This window comes from Mixophyes fleayi, chromosome 2, assembly GCF_038048845.1.
Source record: "Mixophyes fleayi isolate aMixFle1 chromosome 2, aMixFle1.hap1, whole genome shotgun sequence".
NCBI lineage: Eukaryota > Metazoa > Chordata > Amphibia > Anura > Limnodynastidae > Mixophyes > Mixophyes fleayi.
The window spans coordinates 23,553,771-23,573,633 of record NC_134403.1 but is presented as its reverse complement, the minus strand read 5'-3'; the positions used below and the strand labels follow the sequence as shown (position 1 = coordinate 23,573,633).

The 19,863-nt window shown below is 40.2% G+C and overlaps 1 protein-coding gene across 11 annotated transcripts in view; it reads left to right on the top strand.

Annotated features, from left to right (window-relative positions):
* SYTL2 (synaptotagmin like 2) overlaps positions 1–19,863 on the top strand; it is a 76,976-nt gene that overhangs the window by 39,713 nt on the left and 17,400 nt on the right. For 6 of the 11 annotated variants that reach the window (XM_075198658.1, XM_075198663.1, XM_075198661.1 and 3 more), the window contains 6 exons: positions 1,477–1,552; positions 2,650–2,767; positions 7,002–7,775; positions 8,596–8,658; positions 10,217–12,937; positions 15,345–15,389. In XM_075198658.1, the coding sequence (XP_075054759.1) occupies positions 1,477–1,552; positions 2,650–2,767; positions 7,002–7,775; positions 8,596–8,658; positions 10,217–12,937; positions 15,345–15,389 (3,797 nt within the window). Of the gene's footprint in view, positions 1–1,476; positions 1,553–2,649; positions 2,768–7,001; positions 7,776–8,595; positions 8,659–10,216; positions 12,938–15,344; positions 15,390–15,422; positions 19,344–19,863 lie in introns of those variants that run through there. The other 5 variants (XM_075198666.1, XM_075198667.1, XM_075198665.1 and 2 more) reach the window with 4 other exon arrangements.

Below are 19,863 nucleotides of genomic sequence, written 5' to 3'. Positions count from 1 at the left end.
TTTAGAAGACTCGGGGGCAGGTGCATCGAAACGTATAAAAAGGAAAAGTGGAGGTGTTGCCCACAGCAACCAATCAGATTCTAGCTATCCTTTTCTAGAACAGGCGGCCTATCGAACCTTCGCACTTCTGCATCACGTGACGACCTCTGCTCAGCGCAGTAAGGTCACGCTGCATACCTGGGAGGGGCAAGGGGAGGGTGTGCTCTTCCTCTTTCCTCTGTGTGGCCCCTTTTGAAGGCTGGAGGGCCACTCCTCCGCCTTTCTAGTAACTTCATGTTCCCCATCTCTGTACTAGATAAATGATAGCTGGAACCTGGGCTTCACTTTTGCCGTTTAGAAGGTTTGATCGATTTATCCCCTCTATCTGTATTCACACCTAGAGATGAATCTGAGGTTGTAACGATCACGCTGCTTTCACTGGTGAATATAGATGGACTAAGGGCATATATGCCAATATACGTCTACATTTAGATGTCCATAACAGGGGCAAACACAGGATTTGTAGTGGGGGGGGTTCCACACCACGCCGCCAGTGGGCGTGACCAGCATGCATGGGGGCGTGGCTATATTACAGTGCTTGGTTGCGCTCCAACTCTTCCTATCCCCATAATATACATGGGCAATGCTGCGTGCACTACACAAAGCTCTCCCTTTTCAAGCAGAGCTGTGTGAAGCCACCTAAATTATACAGTGCCCCAGGCTTGGAGGGGGGTTTCCAGGCACTAGGAACCCCCCCCCCCCCACCACTCGGTTTGCATAAATTGTGTTTGTACAGAATCAATGTGGCATTTATGAAAATACTCTTTCCAAGTTAAAGCTTATCCTTGCCAAAAATCCAGTTTGTCTGGGCAAAAACGAAATCGGGGGGGGCCAGCTGAAGAAATATGGAAGTTGCCAGAGTAGATCCAAAGGGAAGTAGTTTGAGGGGGGCAGATAATGGAAGCCCCGCTAACCGCAGCAGTCGGACAGGGGTTACACTCTCGGCCTGACTTGGATCACATTGACACTGAGTCACTGGTAAACACTCGGTTCACATTTGTCCTCCCAAGAATAAACTTGCCACGCCAAGCTCACAAAAGACGTATGTCATGTGACTGTTTGCTGGTTGTGTTTGCTGTAGGTATCTTATGAAATCACTGCATGCTCCATTCTTACATGCTGCTCATGCAACGCAGCGGCAAATCAATCTTTCAGATGACAGTATTAAGATTTACAGGCTTTTTAAGAATTGACAATTTGCTTAAAAGCCTGGATCAGCTTCTTTATAGCCGGAACACAATCGATGCTGCTATAAGCAGAGCCGGTAGAGACTAGTAGACCGCATAATGTTCTTCAGCTCTGTATAGTGCAATAAAGGCAGAAAATGCATATATAAGGGTATTGTTTCTGCCTACAGGGACTCATTACATGCTGTACTTGCAGTCAATGTGTTTACGGTTTACTATATCCTAATGTTTAATTTACTCTCTCAATTAGTTCAAAAAAAGTGAGCTTCCAATCCCCTGGCACAGACAAGGGCATTCTGAAGAATGGCACGGCGTCGCCTGCCAAGGTAATCTGTTATAGTACATTCTCATCTGTCCTGTATTGTTTTATCTTTTTTTACTGTGTAGACTTTTTTTGTTTTGTTTAAATATTTTGCTGTGTTTACTTTGACTTTACCACCCAACAAGTGAACTGAGCCACCCTTCCCCCCTGGTAAACCCTCACAGGTCCTGAAAGACAGACTTCAAAACTTCAATTGCAAAAGCAGCGCTAAATTCTCTAGACAGCATAGTTTTTGAAAGGTTCAAAGTTTGAAGTCTGCATTGTGGGTGTGGGGCTGTTTGACGAGACCCTTTCCTTCTGTTAATGGGGGATATTGGTAGTAAAAAAAAAAAAAAAAGTCCTTCATTGGAGGCTCATACAGAGAATTCTCTGGTAGGCTGTTATGTAAAAGGTCCTGGCTTGCAGAGGTCACAAGGTTGCCCCTTGAGGTTGGAAGAAAAGAGGGTTCTTTACAGTGAAAGCACTGAAGCTGTTTAATACCGTCCCACAAGAATTGCTATTGGCATACACTGTAGATAAAATAAAAATATGGTTATCTATGGAGTTGCTAGTAGGGAGTCTGGAGTTTTCTTTCTCTCTCTTTACATATGTCTATTTTGCAGGCCTAACAACTATGTGTAAGGGAACTGGCCTCCCCTATTTTCTAAGATCATTTGCAAGTCATTGTTTTTCTGCAGCCTTTTGCTGGAAATCAAGAACCCTCTAAAGCTGTTTGAAACCATTTAGTGGTCTGCAGAAGAATCCAGACAACCCATTTAGTTTGGGCTTTCACTTCTTACACCCATTCTCTTCCAATAGTTGTTGCTGACTCTTTCGCTGTAGCAGACGTCTGCTGCACAACTAGAGCTACTTTTTTTTTTTAATCTGCTAACCCTAACGCTGTGCATAAAATATAAGAACAATTTGTTGTGAACCCCTTTTTACTGTTGTTTTTGTTTTTGTTTTTTTTCTAATGATCAACGAACTCGCTCTTCCACATTTTTTTTTTTTTACAGACAATAGCACAGATTCAGTAATTTTCTGTCCAGTAGTTTGTTTTTGCTGTATTAAGAGAAGTGGCCAATCCTTAATATATTTTTGTTTTTTATTTTTGTTCATTAGCAAAGAAAAAATCCGTTCAATTCTGGAGAGTTAGAAGATGAAAGGGACCTTGATAATGTTACACCGGATCCGAATGCCCTAGCTGTGCAAGTGAACGGACAGGAGGAAACAAAACCGGGTAAGAGAACCTTGTCTTTCAACCTTATTTTTCTGCACAATGTTTTTAGTTTTTTTTTTGTAAAGAAACTGAATTGGAGCTCCAAGCATTAGAGGCTCTTAATTCCTTAATTCAGAAACACATAGTTAATTTAATATTAAAAAGAACATCTAAAAATCAAACTGCTCCACAGCCAATGACTCCTGATAGAAGTGCATAGCACTGTGCTGTTATAAGAGTACAGCGACTGACTGTGGGACCAGAGGGAGTACCCTCCTTCATAGTACTATCCGCTACTCCTACAGTCTCATTCTGATCATAGACAGCAGTAATCTGGATCAACGTGTGCTTCCACCTGCTGCTGTTGACTGAGGGAGCCAGGACTGCCATGGAGGGGGGAGTTATACAGAGGTCGTCTCTGCCACCCCAAAGACTAGGAAGTTGTTAACTCTCTGTATGGAATGACCAGCTATGGGGGTACAATGACCTGTACTAGACTATAGTGCGTTATCATATGTAGCACATATGAAGAAAAAATAGCACAAAGAAGATCCGAAGTCCTGCACTCTACCTTGCTGCTATACATTGGGAATGGGGTAGACTGGGGGAGCAGTTAATGCTATGAAAATACCAAATTGAACAGACTCTCTGGGAGGAATGATGGTTTTTAATGGAAGATGCCCTTCAAATATTGTCCGATGAGTTGGCTGATTAGAGTTCGGGTTCTTGCATTGGATAAAAATATGTATGTTTTCCTTGAAAATTCATAAAGCCTCTTTACAATTTATTCCCCCTTCTATCGCATGTATGGAAATTGTTGCATCCCACGGGAACGGGCCAACACAGCAGCCACAGCTGCATTCATATCATCCTGGCAAAAGTGTCTGCTCTATATATACAGTTCTGTTACCTTATTACTGACTAAACACAACAGTTTTGCTGCCATGTTGAGGGGTTCTTTAAAGTGGCGTATTTATTTCTCTGAGTACAAGGCTACTGAGTGCCATAGTAGTTGGTCTGGCTGTAGAATTGCCCTTTTCTTCAAATATTTGATTTCGGAGCAATTTATTAAGTAAGCCTTGCCGCCACAGCATTGCCTAAAAGTGTCTGTCTCTATGAAGACTGACCTCCCCTGAGGTGTCTCACAGATTGCTTAACGTGGCGGTAAAAGACTTCACTTCTGTCGTTCTGTCATTGCGCCTGCATGGCGATAAGTCCGCACATGTGCAATGTGTTTAGTGCGCTGGATCGTCCTCTCTGGCGCGGCTGACTCCTCAGGTAAGGAGTGCTGAACGCCAATCGGGGATTGGGTTATTACAAGACGAGTGCAGATTTTTACCACTTGATAAATAAACTGATTTTGCTGCCCCATGTAGGGACCGCGCTATTCGGCGACAACAGGTTTAGTGATTGGATTTAATTTAAAAGTTCAGAGAAACCATAAGGGTCTTTCGCCAATGAAAACAGCCGTTTTCACCAGCTTTAATGCTACAAAAAAAAAAAAAAAAAAAGAAAGATAAATAAACCCCTTAATCTCTGTGTTCTACTGTGTTTGTTTTAAAATGTAGACAGGAGGAATGCAAGGTCTTCTGCATTTACACTTATTTACATGGAACTCGCTGGAAGTTAGTGAAAGCTTTCCCAGCTGTTTTGATTACATTTTCCGTTCTTTCCTGTGTTCTCTCCTTCTCATCACTGTGCTAAAATATGTGTTCAGATACCAGGCGATTCTTTTTGTAGGGATGGTCTTAGATATTTGGCTAAAGGTGACATCATATGAAAGTTAAATCATTAGATTCCTAGTTGGGATTCTAAATATAAATACAATATAATATACTGTATGTGGTGCGTGTGTGTGTGTGTGTGTGTGTGTGTGTGTGTGTGTGTTTTAGACATAGGAGTTTACAGCAAAGTCTGTATGTATATAAAATGTTTGTTTTATTTTGTTGTAATGGTGGTTTTTTAGCTACATTGTAACTGAAGTTTTCATGCTCTGTCTGGGTTTAGTTCCATCCACTTCAAATAGCTCAAGGTGTGTACACACTGGCTCTGCACACAAGATGTGTTCCGGTTGGGTTGCATTCAGTGTAGTTTAATACCTGTTGGAATAGGGATCATTGATCCCTGAAGTAGAAGCGCTTCTGTACACACGGACATTTCCTGAAATGATAAATAAGAATCCTAGTTCTATATTTGGTTCATCTAACGTTTGGGTAAAATGTTTGTGGGTACTATGCCTTTTTCAAGCTCCTTTTGAATGCAGCTTGGAAGGAACAATAAAGCACAGAAGCGCTATGTAAAGCATCTTGGCTCTTGATAGTACCGACTGGGCTGGACTGTCACGATATTCATACCCCAAATGTGATCAGGTTGGGGGGCGTAGCATTCAGTATGGATGGCTGGGCAGATGTGGTGGACAGAGGTGGTACTTGTCCAATCAGCTGCTCAATTCCTGCTCTGACTCCTAACCTATCGCGCTCTCCTTCCGCTGTCCACGTACTTGATGACCACATGTCTCGCTGATGCCTCCACACTCTGTTACTGCCATTGTCTTAAGGACCACTGTTGGATTTCATATCTGCCGTTCTACCCGCCCTATACATTCTCACCATTACACTGCTGCCGGTGTCTCGTCGCCACTCTCCTGCCGCTGTTCTCTTTTGCCATTGTTTTACTTTGTTGCCATTGTTTTTACCGTTTGTGTCACATCACCACTGCAATATTTCCTTGTTTTATTTGCCAATGTCCTCATCGCTGATGTCTTACCTCATTTCTGCCTCCGCACCTCTCACTTACTATTCTTGTTCTTCACTTACTTTATCACCTCTTCACTCACACCTACCTCTTTGCTGACCTGCTTCCAATGCCATTGTTGTTGTTGTTTGTATTGGCATCTTTCTGTCACTGTCCTACTCCTTGACCTCTCCACCATGTTTTACACTAACCACTCTCTTCTCCTTGATGCACTTCTCTCCTTTGGCCTTTGTGACAATGCCCTCTCCTCCTGATTTGCCTCCTACCTCTCAGATCACTCCTTCAATGTCCTTCTTCCTTTCTTTTCCTCTCTCACTTGGTGTTCCCCAAGGCTCTGTTCTTGGCCCTCTACTCTTTTCTGTCTACACCTCCTCGCTCTGTGAACTCCTTTCCCACCTTGACTACTGTAAACTCCTCCTATGTCTCATGTCTGCCTCCCTCGCACGTCCTTGTTATAGCTTAAGCTGAATCCTCTGCTGCCTCATGCTATTATTTATGACCATCCATAGAGTCGCTATTGTGCTTAATTCTATTCATGTCCCTATTATTATCTGTATCTGTCTATATGTATTACTCATGTTTGTTGTATCTGTAAGATGATTGTCCGGCACTACGGAATCAGTGGTGCCTTATAAATGACTAATGATGATGGAGTATTGAGTAAAATTGTTCACCACTTTAGGTGATATAGCAACAAAAGACGGTGTAATATTATATTCTGCATTCAATTTCCATGCAATTTGTTGTATGTTTATAAACCTACCTCTGAAACCCATTCAGTGGGATTGACTCGGGGGCAAACGCAGGATTTGTAGAGGGGGGTTTCCACACTGTGCCACCAGTGGACGTGACCAGCATGCATGGGGGTGTGGCTATAATATTAGACAGTGCTTGGCTGCTCTCCAACTCGTCCTATCCCCATAATATCCATGGGCAACGCTGCGTGGACTACTGTTAGGTGCACGCAGCTCTCCATTTTCAAGCAGAGCCGTGTGAAGCGGGGGCAGGGTCCAGCCACCTCAATTATACAGCATGGAGGGGGGTTACCAGGCACTAGAAACCCTCCCCCTAGGTTTACCGATGACTGTTGGCTCAAGTTGTCATAAAGATCTCCTTTTGAGGCTCTAGAATTCTCTAGATTTCAATCTGAAACGTTCAGTCTTGTGGCTATTATATGGAACAGAATTCTGACTCTCGGCTATAATTACTGATATGAATAACCTGCTTTTAAACTATGTTTGACTTTTTCTGTCTGTATAATGTATGTTTCCACTGTCAAATCAATTTACATTGCTTCTCTTTTCCAAATTGTAATCCTGTATAATCACTTCTCTAGAAACCAATAAAAATGAAAACAAAAAATTCTGTCTGATTTTTAATTATTTGGAAATCCTCTTTCCTCCTTTTCTCCCCTATTCTACACGCTCTCAATGCATTGCTTTTAAGTCATGCATGATGACTTTTGTTTCACCCTTGCCCTTTATTTACATGTCTCTTTCAGACATCATATCGTCCATAGTTAAATACGGTGTGAAATTACCTTATCCAGAATTAACAGAAAGCAGGCGCATTTCACAGAAGGCCGAGGACGGCAGGTTACCAAAGCATGATGTACAACATCCGGTACCAAAACCAAGAACATTTTATATGAATGGGCAGGGCCCGCAGCGGTCTAACTCTCCACTCAACCGAGAGGACTCCATCAATGGGACGAGCAGACGAGGCATTTTGAAACGTAGGTCGAGTTCTAGCTCTACGGACTCGGAAAGCATAAGAATACCTCACAACGTGGAGCCAAACAAAATAGTTTTGCCCGGTTCCCCGATTCTCGAAGCTGCACAGAACGATTTATTTGACGAAGAAGCTACAATATCTGAAGGCTCAGTAGACAGGCTAAAACAAGTGAGATTTTCGGAGCACGTTCTGCAGAAACCACCATCTCCAAAACCAGAGCCCTACCTCGTAAGAGAAACTGATGAATTTGGCATCCTAGAACCTGTACATCCAAATGACTTAGACGGTGAATTTGTTGACCGACATACGTCTGAGGAGTCCGTACCGGTTCTATATCCACGCTCTGTGGACGATTATAACGACTCGCTTGAGATTCTTGGACAAAATGCCCTTCTGGAAAATCCAAGGATTCCAGTTTCTATACAGTCCTCTTCAAGTACAATCTCCTCTTTTGACCCAGATGAAGGAATAAGTCTTGACAAAGAGCAGACAATTTTGGAAGAAACACATACAAATCCTGAGCTAAGCATTGATTCTATTGGTAAGGGATTTATAAAGAATGTTACACATTGCAAATCGGCTATGCGACATTTGTGCATGAAGACATTCTAGTGAATCTATTCAAGCAGTTCTCTAAACGTTGTGAGAAAGCTATTGGTATATGCTGTTTCTCGGTGGGAAAATTGAGAAACGCCCTAGTTGAAAGGCACTGTGTTGCCCAGAAAAATAGCTTCTTTGCATTTAACAATATACCTTCCATCTGTGCCATGGGTTACTGGGGAAATCAATGATTCTTTATCCTAGTAGGGGTGTGTGTATCTAGCTATATTTGTACTGGGGTATATGTGTGCATACATTATTGCTTACATACTCTTACATTTTATAATCTCTCTTGGTATGTGTGTGTATGTATACACTGGTCTAAACTCCCTTTTAATCTCCTATGTAATAAGCCCTATAATAGGTCACGCTTATAAAGACCTGTCATTTTTCTGCTACAGTTTATACAATGAAAGCAGACGTGAGGTTACTGTAGTTTACAGCATCTTTTCACTGGTACCTGTGGAAAAGTTTTTATAAATGCCCCAATTTGTCTCTCATTTAACTTTAATCCAGAATCTCCCATTGCGTTGATTAGGAAACCTATTTACACATTATTTGTTGTAAGCCGTTAATAAACTGCAACCGCTTTAGTTTCCATTATGATCATATAATGTGTTGGTCGTCTCCTTGCAATAATGAATGACAATATCAATGGTAGATTTCTTTTGCATTCTTTGACTACTTCATACAGCATCTGTGCAGCTTTTATCCATCCGAACATACTTGTTTTGACGATGCATTTTGCATTTATTTTGTAGATACAGAACCAGTGTACGCTGTTGTGAGCAAGGCCCCACAAGCCGACTTGGATCAAGCAGAAGGTAAAATAAAATCATTCTGTGTATATGGGACTGCAGATATAGATTACAAAGCTCATAAACAGAAATTTGGGCAAGAAAATATTGCAATGTGGACGTCACTGGGAGGTGACTATTGTGATGTGGCAGATACATGACGTACTATCTATCTGCAGAGGTACTCAACGTACTAGTACTATCTATCCGCATTTTACAGCTTTCAGTGGAAAGCTGCTGTGTTCTACTTACTACAAGAAGAGGTCTATTTATTAGATTGTGGAAATCTCTTCCGTCGGGTGTTTTCTCCAGAGATGTTTCTATACATCAAGGGGTCACAGTCAGTGATGGCACTACTGTCACCCGCAGAAAGCCCTACTGCTGATGAGATTCTCCGAGTATTGCCAAGAGAATGTTGAAGCCGATTCAAAATGTGCTGCCACAATCCTCCTGTTATCTGAATCTCTGGATGAAGATAAAAAAAGCAAATACTTTTGATGTTTTTCAATGGTGCAAATTTTACTATTTTTTTTATTTTTTTTTTAGATTTATATATTTTTTTTTTGTCTTTTTTGTTCACTAAGTGGAACTGAAAGCCCAAGTCTGGTTCACGCCTGCGGATATCCCTTGAGAGGGGCCTGGGAAGCGTTGAGTTACTTCTTACTGCTCCAGACAAGTCTCACCGAGGCAACGGAGGATCTCTCTGCTGCCTCAGTGAGATTTTAACAGTAAATCATGGCGGTAGATGATATTTGCAACCCTATTGCCATGCATTAATAAATAGACCCCACTGTTTCTGGGAGAGGATTTCGGTGGCCAGACTTATTTTAATTTCTTTTCTGTATCGGGTTTCCTAAAACGAGTGGGGCACTGCCCTTTTATATGAATCTGCAAATTCACCCAGGCGTGAAAGCTCCTAAAGGGACACCCTGCTGTCCTGGGGTAAAAGAACGTGGACATATTGAAGTATAAAACCTTCAGTTATATTATAAGGCACAACATTTCACATATATGATTATCTTAAAGCGTGATTAAGTCCACTGTTTTTTGTCAATGTTTTCAGAAGCCTGCATTTGGATACATGGAATGTAATTAGTAGTGAGGACATGCCTCTTAGCCAGCAGCCTGCGTGGCATGAATTGGGAAGATAGCTCTATCATAGCTCTATCCATTTACTGTCTTTATAACTGAAACTAGGGTGGCGGTAAATGGAGACCGGATAAAGGATATTCTAGGGAAACTAGAGGATCATGAAGGTTTTTTTTTCAGAGAACGGACATCTTGAGTAGAGGAACATGATTAAGGGAACACTTTCACTTGTTTAAAAAATAAATAAAAAAAAAAAGTCTTGCATACATGAGTGCAAATTGTTTTTAAATCTGTTATGTATTTAAAGTGTTTGTATGTTTTTGCCTGGGAACATTTTTATTTGCAAATATAATTTGTTAATGACCTTAGACTGTGTGCAACCGGTGTGATATTTGCTGTAGAATGACTTGGTGTATGTCAGTGCTAATAATTTTTATGTTGGTTTTACTGGAAATGTGGCATCTAGAAAAAACAGTTAATGTTGATTTTCCCACAGAGTTTGATATGGACGATGCTCTCACGGAACCAAGGTTCCTTGGCCATGGCGTGAAGAATCAAAATACTTACCACAGAGAAAAACCATTGGTGTTTGGAAAGAGCTATGGTGGAGGTGGAAAAATGAGCTTCGAACCCCGTTCTCCCACTAGAAAGCCCGAAGAGAGCTATATTTTCCCTAGAGAACAAGTCTTGGCTCCAGAAAGAGCTGCAAAGATTGAATCTCCGTACCATGACCTCGAAGATGAGCCAATGACCACGCCTCAACGTGATGACAATGGTTTAGAGTCTGTAGCGGCATGGAGACGACCATTCAAAGAACCATTGAAACCGCGTTCTATTGACATTACTGAGCTGCCGAAAACCACTACTCGTACAATGCAAATAGTCCCCAAAGTTGATTTCAAGGATGAAGACACCTTGGCAAATACATACCCAGAAAACTGGCCCAATTCCAAATATTCCCCTGGAGTAAACAAAGGGGAAACGAAATATGAGTCTGCTTACGCCAGAAATACGCGCAATGTTAAAGATCGGCCAGTGACAAGTCCCTTTCCCGTGGCCCAAAACATGTCTCCAACTTATACACCTGGCAGTGTCCAAACACATGAAATATTATTACGTGAAAATAAAGGACGAGCGGATTTGCCAAAGTCTGCCAACTTTAAAGTAATGTCTTTGAAAGAGAGAATTAATGAAATGCCATGGCAACAGATGTCTAACCCGTCCCAATTTCAGAACTTAAAACATTTCTGGAATGTAGAAGAGAAAAATCAGCCTGTAGATGAAGTTGACACACCGCCAAATAAAATCCTCACAGATGTCTTGAACAGAAACAAGCCTACCAGAGCTGATCTTAAACAACGAAACTCTAAAGAGATTCCAGCAGATGACCTAATACTCCCTGATACATTGGAAAGCCTTTCCGAGGAGGAACAAACCTCTCAGAAAGTAGCCTCTTGGTTAGCACAAACACCTACTGTTTATGGGGATGAACAAATGGATCGCAGCCAAGAGCAGTTATATCCTAGAGGAGAAGTAATTGAAAATGTCAAAAAGTCGTCTGCAAATAAAAAATTGAATGCTGAGGATTTTACTAGTGCGCTTCAAAAACTCAGAGAAGAAGCTTCAGAAGCCCTCGATGATACTGAAACAGAAAAGTTGAGGACTGAGAAAATTAAGAATTTGCCACGTGAAGAACCTGACCACACAACAAAGACCACCACAATTTCGGCTGTTTCGTTGAATTCCATGGAAAAGATGCTTCCTGCTGCAGGTATTAAAACTACCAACAGAGGTTTTTATGAACAAGTTATAAATAGAAGTCAAACTTCTTACCCTGCGAAAGAAACGAATACTGTAGCATGGAACCTGCCAACAATGCACAGCTCAACTTCTGAGCGCAATGCAGGAGAACTAGTTGAAGAAAGGGTCCAAAAAACAGTGGCACCAGCAAAGGAGGAAAGTGCATTTAAAATTGGTTTTGAGAAACTCCAGGCAGAATATGAATCTCTTCCCGCCAAGCCACATGAGTATTACCAAACGGAAGAGTCAAATTTGCCCAACGAAGAATTATCTGAGGAAGAGGCATACGAGCTGCCAGAGGAGGTCCTAGAGAAGTCAACTGTGCCCAAAAGTCGAGACCAACAGGATTTTATTTCCTCTCTGAAAAAGCTTGAAATAGAAGCCTCTACCCCACCTCTCCTTCTAACTGATGTAACTGAGAATCAGGTTGACCCTCTCGAAGAAGAAATGACACGGAACACAGTAAGCCCTGTGAAGTCCTCCAATAAAATTGGTTTTGGGCAGATTATCTCAACTGACGATAGTGGTCAGCTTGAGTCGCCCATAGAACACTCTTTAGCATATCAAGCTCAACGGTACTACTCTCCCAACAATGAGCATAGTGTTAAAGTTGCAAATGAGTTTGAGGAAACTGTAGAGAAGACCACAGTGACGAACACAAAAGCGGAAAATGAACTCTGCTCTGCACTGAAAAAGTTAGAACTGGAAGCGTTATCCATGGATGAAAACGTTTCTAATGTGGAACAAGAAATCTGCCTTGAAAAGCCAAAAATTAACTCAAGTTTGCAATCCAAAAGGTCTATTGTACAAACCATTGACATTAACCCTTCCAAATTTCTATCTCACACTGAGGAGGAGCAATCTGATTTGCAGTTTCCATATTCAAGCAGAGGTGGAAGATTTGTAGAGGAAGTTGAGGAGCCACCAAAGGAGGACTCTTATATGTTCAAACCAATACTTAATAGAGAACAGCTAAAATACACTTTTAATGGTCAGGAAAACCTTCCAGTGGACGAAAACGAAACCATAGAAAGGACCATTGTTGAAACTCAAGAAAACAGTGCAGACTTCAATAACCGATTATTGCGTCTACAAGAAGAAGCGGAACCCATTTACGAAGAGCCCGAAGATCTATCAATCAGTGACACTGTCAGAGTTTCACCGCTTCCAAACAGAAAAGTAATTTCTAAAAAAGTGTTCCCTACCATCGAATCGATCACTACTTCTATCGATGACACAAATGATGGTGAGGAGATGAATGAGGTCCTAAGTGATGAGCCTTCTCCATGGAGTAAACCAAAGGATACCAATGAACAAAGTTCATCGGTCTATTCTCGCCTTGATGAGCTGGAAAAACCTCCTCTTTATTCTTCTTCTGATCAATCTGGCTTTTACAAGGAAACAAGAAATGTGCTATGTGAGATTTATTTTTTATTTTTTTTATATATTTTAAGTTTTCTTTTTATTTTTTTGGCATATGATTATGTAGAGCACTTAAATATGAAACACAACTTTAAATGGCTTGCCATAAAAGATAGGAAATGGACATAATACCGCAGACTGTATTATTGGCATTTAGAGTAATTTATTATGCCATCCCTATCGATTTTAATACAGTGCTTGGCGGTGGGTCTTGCGTTAATGTTTGAAGGCCAAGTGATCATTGACCAAGTCTGTGTTCATCTCCTGTTGATTTAAAATTCTATTTATTTTATATAAATAAGTTACAGGATCACTGATCCCTGTATGGTAGGACATCTTACACTGTAATCCCCTTTTCCTGATATTCTTCAGTGTTTTCACCCTGGAGAATCTGATCATTTGGTAGAAAACTGTTCTGCAAATCCCTGCTGCATCATCCAGACAATGTTCCTGGTGTTTCCTTTCAATGTTTTGAAAGTCTGAACAAAATATAGGGCCCAAGACGAGTTATGGTAGTACAGTTATGGTAGTGGAGTTGGGGATACATTTTTATGTATATTTGCTGCTATTACCTGATAGTTATGACCCCTTTCCCCAAATTAGTCTTTAGTGAGGTAGATGAAAAGTAATGTACTACGGCTATGTATTAATTGCTTTTTTTTTTTTTTTTTTAATCTGGCTCAACCAGCTAATTTTTCGCATTGCAAAAATGTACCTAAATAGCAATGCTAAATGTGAAGTATTAAAATTATGCATGCATCCAAATGTAATATGGGGCTTATGGCTACGTGTACAGTGAATTAGGTTGCACCCAGTATCGCAATTAATTTTGAATGGCTTTAAGATGACTTTCTGTGACTGTGCATGCACTGAATAGTTCCATTGTCTGGCTATACCAGGTTTTGTTGTAAATAAGATTTGACAGTTCAGCACCTTTGTCCCTTTAAACAACTGCTCTTTCACTGTTCTGTTTACCTGCTTTAAACTGTATAATTTAGTTGTTTGCACATCCAAAGTAAAGTATTTCTGTACAATTATAACCTCTAATACAGATATACATAATATATCTATCTTTTTTTTTTGTATATAAAAACTATTGTATGACCCTGGTTTTAACATTCTATAAATAATAATAATAATCCTATCAGGGCAATATATATATATATATTTTTGCACCAGTCCTTAAAACGGTAAATGCTTCCATGTTTGCTGTGTTTTGTGGCATGCACTAATCATCTTATCTCTGACAAATATTGACACCAGAACACTGCAGTCATTTATTGCACATTGCCACAGTGGATGGAGCTGTCATCTCTACTCACTAATTTGCATGCTGTAATTTCTAAATATTTTATATATGGTAAATGTACTGAATGCACTTATACTAATCCATGGCCATCACCGTGTTATAATTAACCTGTCATTGTCAAAGCAAGGAAGCCTTAAATATAATTTTAATTTTGTTTTTAATCACATGTAATTAATTTTTGGATTGCATCATAGGTTGGGTACATGTACTGTGCATGAGTTTGTTTGTTTTTTTTTGTTTTTTTTAACTATTGTGTGCTAACAACTGATGATGCGATTTGTACAAGTAATTAGCTTTACAAATAGCACCATGGTAAACCTTACAAATAAAAGGCACAGGATTACCATTGTAAACCACCAATTGATAATGAAATTGTACTTTTTTCAGATGGGCAAATTGCTAACCTTTTTATATTGTAATAAAATAACTAATGTTAAAGTATGACATTAGTCAATATTGAATCATTGCTCCTGAAAGAGACTCCCAGGCTTAGCCACTGTAGGCTGGGAACAAACTCTAAGGCTGGGTACAGACTACAGAAAATGTATCTCGATGCAATATCGTTAATGATTTTACCAGCGACTGAAAGTCCTGATCAGCATGGCGATTCATGTGTGCACACTATACATGTTTTACACGATTTACCTTCCGATCTGTGCTCTTCATCTGTCATAATCATTGGTTGAAAAAGATTGTGGCTTTGTAAACTCTATGGAGGTCTGAATATACTGATGATCGTGAGTGCGTACACACTGCAGAATTTGAACGACATTGTTGTATCGTTGAACGAGATTTTTAGTCCGTTGATAAAATCAAATCTAACGATACGACCGATGAGCTTTGGAACGATAATCGCTCCTCATTGGAGAGTACATACTAATGCGATATCGGGCCGAACAGTCGTTTATCATATGACGATTGGCTCGATAATCGGGTGAAAAACCTGCAGTGTGTACCCAGCCCCTTTGCACACAATAATAATTTCAATTAAAATTGTTTTCTAGGTTAATGCTCAGGTTGACTCAAGTTTTTGTATAGGACCTATAGTTGGTGTTTCCTTTTATAGAAAGGCATTAATTTCTTTTTATTACAGATAAGAAGCCAGAAAAGACTACTGAAGTATCAAACTCTAAGCAAGGTAAGCCAGCTCCGGCAGGTAGCCCAAGTGACTCCGCATCATCCAGGCATGATAAATATACATTTGAGGTTATGAAGGCACAGGATGAATCCATAAGTAAAGTTCTAGATTGGTTTAGTAGAAGTTCTGAAACGGATGATCGTTCACCGTCTGTAGGTTTGATGGAGGAATCAAAAAACAGTTCGCAACAAATACTTATTCACACTGGTGCAAGTCGAAAAGAATCTGGATCTAGTATTGATAAGTTGCCATCTACTAAATTATCACCACAGAAGTCTCAGTCTATCTCTGATTACGATCTTCCTAATCTGGTTGGGAAACCTGAATCAGAACTGTTAACGAGCACCAGAAAGAATATCCGTTCTGATCAATCAAGTGTGCCGAATGTTGAACTAACGACACCAGTCGACCCAACGGAAGTGGAATCCATTCCACTTCAACAGGTGCCTTCAAATTTAAAAGCTGAAGAGACCTTGGAATTTGGAAAGAGTGGAGGTGGATGTGGAAAAATGCATAACCAGGCAACCAGTGATGATTCCTTGGGGAAAGACCAACAATTTCAAGTGGTAACAAAGCAGGATGTTTTTGAAAAGGAGAACGAGGGTTTACAGATTGAATTGGAAGCCACCCCATCAAAGTTAAACTCTGGATCACTTGTTAAGGTTGAAGCAGGTGGAATTCCAGTTTATAGTAGGGAAAAAGAGCAGGACGAGATTGGGGGGAATTCAGCAGGACCTCCTATTTTAGAACAAAGTGAATCTCTCCAAAATTCCAAAAGGCCTGAGTTAGAGAAGCTTAACATTCCAAAAAAGAGGGTTAGTGATATTAAACAATTCTGGGAAAGTGATAGGCCATCTCAAACAAAAAAGTCCATCACTCCAAGGAGCTGTTCACTGGACAGTGATCAGAGTGGTTCAAGCATTGTGTCTTTTAAAAAAGTTATTTTAGAAGAGGAGGAGGATGATCACTTATCCCCTATTGAGCAACTGAAATCATTTTGGGAGAATGAGAAAAGCACAGAAATCGTAAAAGGTCATCCAAATAGACCGTCGAAGAGCGTTAGCTTGGAGACTGAAAAAGTGTCTCCTGTAGCAGATCCTAAACCAACGTTCGGGAAGAGACACACATTTCATTATTTTTCGCAGAGCGAACAGATCACAGGTCCAGAGGACAACGCTTCCGAAAGTACAAATGAAAGTGGTAACGACCAGCAGAAATCATTCAAGTTTCAGAGCTTAAGAAGCTTCTGGAATGTGGACAGTAAGTCGAAGGGAATCGACTCGCAAGTTCAAACATTGTCAGAAACTTCAAATAGGCAGTTTAATTCCAATCCTGATATAAGAAGCAAAGACCCATTTATAACAAAGGCTAAAACTAAGCTAGCCTCAAAAAGTTTAGAGGACGTTCGAGACGGTACAAAAGGTGTTTCTCAGTTTCAACCATATGACCCCAAACCAGAGTGCACAAGTGGAGCGTCTATATCAAGTAAATCTAGTATAGAAAAAAGTGATGGTAAGATAGACTCCGATGATTTAATGCAAAAAAATGAAACGGTCTTCAAAAGGTTCTCTGCGCCTAAACATGAGTTTGACAGTCGCACTATATTAACATCTCCACAAACAGAGGTATTGGAAGCGAGGAGGCCCCCTTCTGTAGAATGCAAAGTTAAAAATGCTTCACCTGCTTTGCCATATACTCATTCTAATTTGACACTAGAAACAAAGCAGGATAAAGTTATTCCTACACTGGAAATGGACAATTTTAATAATCCAGAAAGTGTACAAAACCCTGGCTATAGGAGTGAGGATAATAAACCAGAAATTAATAAACAGCCCCATCTAGTTACATCATTACAGCTGAAAACTTATGTTGATAATCTAAGAGACTCTGAACCTAGTTTAGAAGAAAGAGATATGTCGATGCATCCTAGGAGTGCAGAAGAAGTTTTAGAAAATCCTTCATGCGATACAAACCTAAATAAATTAAATAACAAATATTCAGAGTTTAGATGCGATCAACTCGATGGAACTGAAATGATACCAAGTAACCAGGTTAGTGTTCAGAGCAGGGTTAATAAACTAAAGAAACCCTTAAATTCAGATGACTCAACTCTTCAGGAAAACTCGTTGCCCTCAGACTATCTGAAATCTTATAATACAGTTTCTGATGAGACTCTAACCAAACCAAATCCAGAAATGGCATCTGAGAAATTGACAGAGGTTTCAGAGGTCGTATTGAAATCCTTTTCACCAAGAAAGGCTGAACTCAGTGTGAGGTTACAAAAACTAAGGGATGAATTGTCCGATAACAATTCTAGCTTATTAAAAGAACAGAAGTCCACATCCTCTTCTTTGAATGTCATGCTTTCTAGTAATCAAATAGAGTTACAAGATGAAGAAAATGGGGAGCGAATACATTTTAACATACTAAGTAATAGCATTCCAAAAATGTTTCTTGTAAAACAAAATGGTTTTGACAATGGTCTCACGCTATCTCCTGTGGATCCTGATGTATCTGGATCCATTACTAAGAAAGATCAATCAGAAAGTGTCTGTGCTGTACAAAAAGATGAGAGTTCTTCTAGTGAAGTACCGATCAATGAGAGTATTGAGAGAACTGAAACTTCACCCCCAAAAAGTTTCAGTGACTTTGATAAAGTACTGCAAAAGCTTTACAATGAATCATTGGATGCACCAAGCACCCCAAATGGAAATATGGCCAAGAATGAAGATATGGAGATACAGGAACTTGACCAAGGTGTTGGCAAAATATTTTCCACCCCTTCAAGTGAAATTTGCAGCAAGGTCCAAAGAAGTTCAAGTACAGATAAAGCCACATCCTACCAACCGCTGATATTGACGGTTTCATCAAAAAAGGTAGATGTCCGTAATGAGGACATGTCCAGACCTCCCAAAAAATCAGGTTCAGCTACACAGCGTACTGTTGATGTTCCAGATGATATCCTGGGTTACTTGGTCCAAGAAGAACGCAGCAATCTACCTATAGAGGTTATCGGCTCAACGTCTGGTTTAAGAAACTCCTCGGAATCCCCAAACGTTTCTGCAGAAACATCGGACCTAAATGTTTCTTTTGCCAGGGAAACAGAGGTGTCTGACTCAAATAAATACAAAGACAATACTGCCCCTCCAGCAAAGCAGAGTAAAAAGGAAATTGAAGAAAGAATACAAAGTCCAATTATTCTGTCCAGAACACCATTTTATGACTTTAGCGAAAAGCTAAAAAAACTATATGAGGAGTCGCATGATCTACAACCTACTCTTGTGGAGGCCACAGACATGGATATCACACCGATAAATGACTCTGCACAAAGAGAACAAAAATCTGATTATTTGTTTTCTAATGAACCAAAGAGAACAACCCTTAAATCGTCTTCTAACTCCTATTTGGAATCTTCTCCGACAATACCAGTTGAACAAGAACCACTGATTGATAAAATAGCTGCTTCTAGTTCTCGGTCTTCGGGTATTTTGGTGCAGGAAGTGAATGAAACAGTTGAGAAGACTCTTGCCCCAACAAGAATTTTATCCCATGCCAAAAGCTTAGAAAAACTTCAAAAAGAGGCCTTGAATGACAAGGAAGGAAGACGCACAGGAAACGTGCCTCCTAATCCCATGGCTGTCAATGAGTTCCAACCCAAATTGAATGAAGAGGTTTTGATGGATAATAGGGTTTCTAAATCTCCTCCTGAAGAAAAAGACGTTGCTGTCCTAGAGAAAACGGAGCCTGCGAGACGCAAAGAAAGTCAAGAATGTACATCGGAAACTAAGTTAGCATTCACGTCCCTGAAACAGAGCACACCGGTGGAAAAAAACAGTTCCTTACGGAGGAGTACATTGGAACTTTACCTCGAAACGCCCTATCGAAGGGAGATATCCAAAAGTATTGACTTTGATCTTTCTGGATATGCTACTTCTGGTGTCGACAAAGAGCGATGTAGGTTTCAAGTCTTCTTTCTCATAGTATACGTGTAGAGAGCTTGATAATGTGTCTTCTGTTTCAGGAACGCCGCACTGGGTTATTATAGGATTGAATTTTATAGGGTTGTTCGATCTTCAAACATTTTTACTTTAATGTTTTGTATATGCTCTCTGGCAACGTTTACTCAAGAGAATTTTTTTTTTTCCCTGTTGTCCATCTGAGGTTTTCACCAAAGCTTTTTATTCATTCTGGCAGAGCTGCTTATTTTCACTTCCTTCGGATATGACGCAGAAGTGCTCTGCTGACAGCACTTTAGTTATTTCATAGAGCATAGCGGAAATGTGCGGTATCTAAGGGCAATGAAAATACATCTACCTGGATAATGTAAGGCCTTGGTAAAACAGAGGGAAATAAGAAAGAAGCTATGTATTTAATAAAAGTTGCAGGAGGGGATGCACAGAATTTTAAATTAAAGATCCTTGAAGTGGACAGTCTCTAATTTTTTCTTTCTGGTATACGCAGTTATTTTTGAATT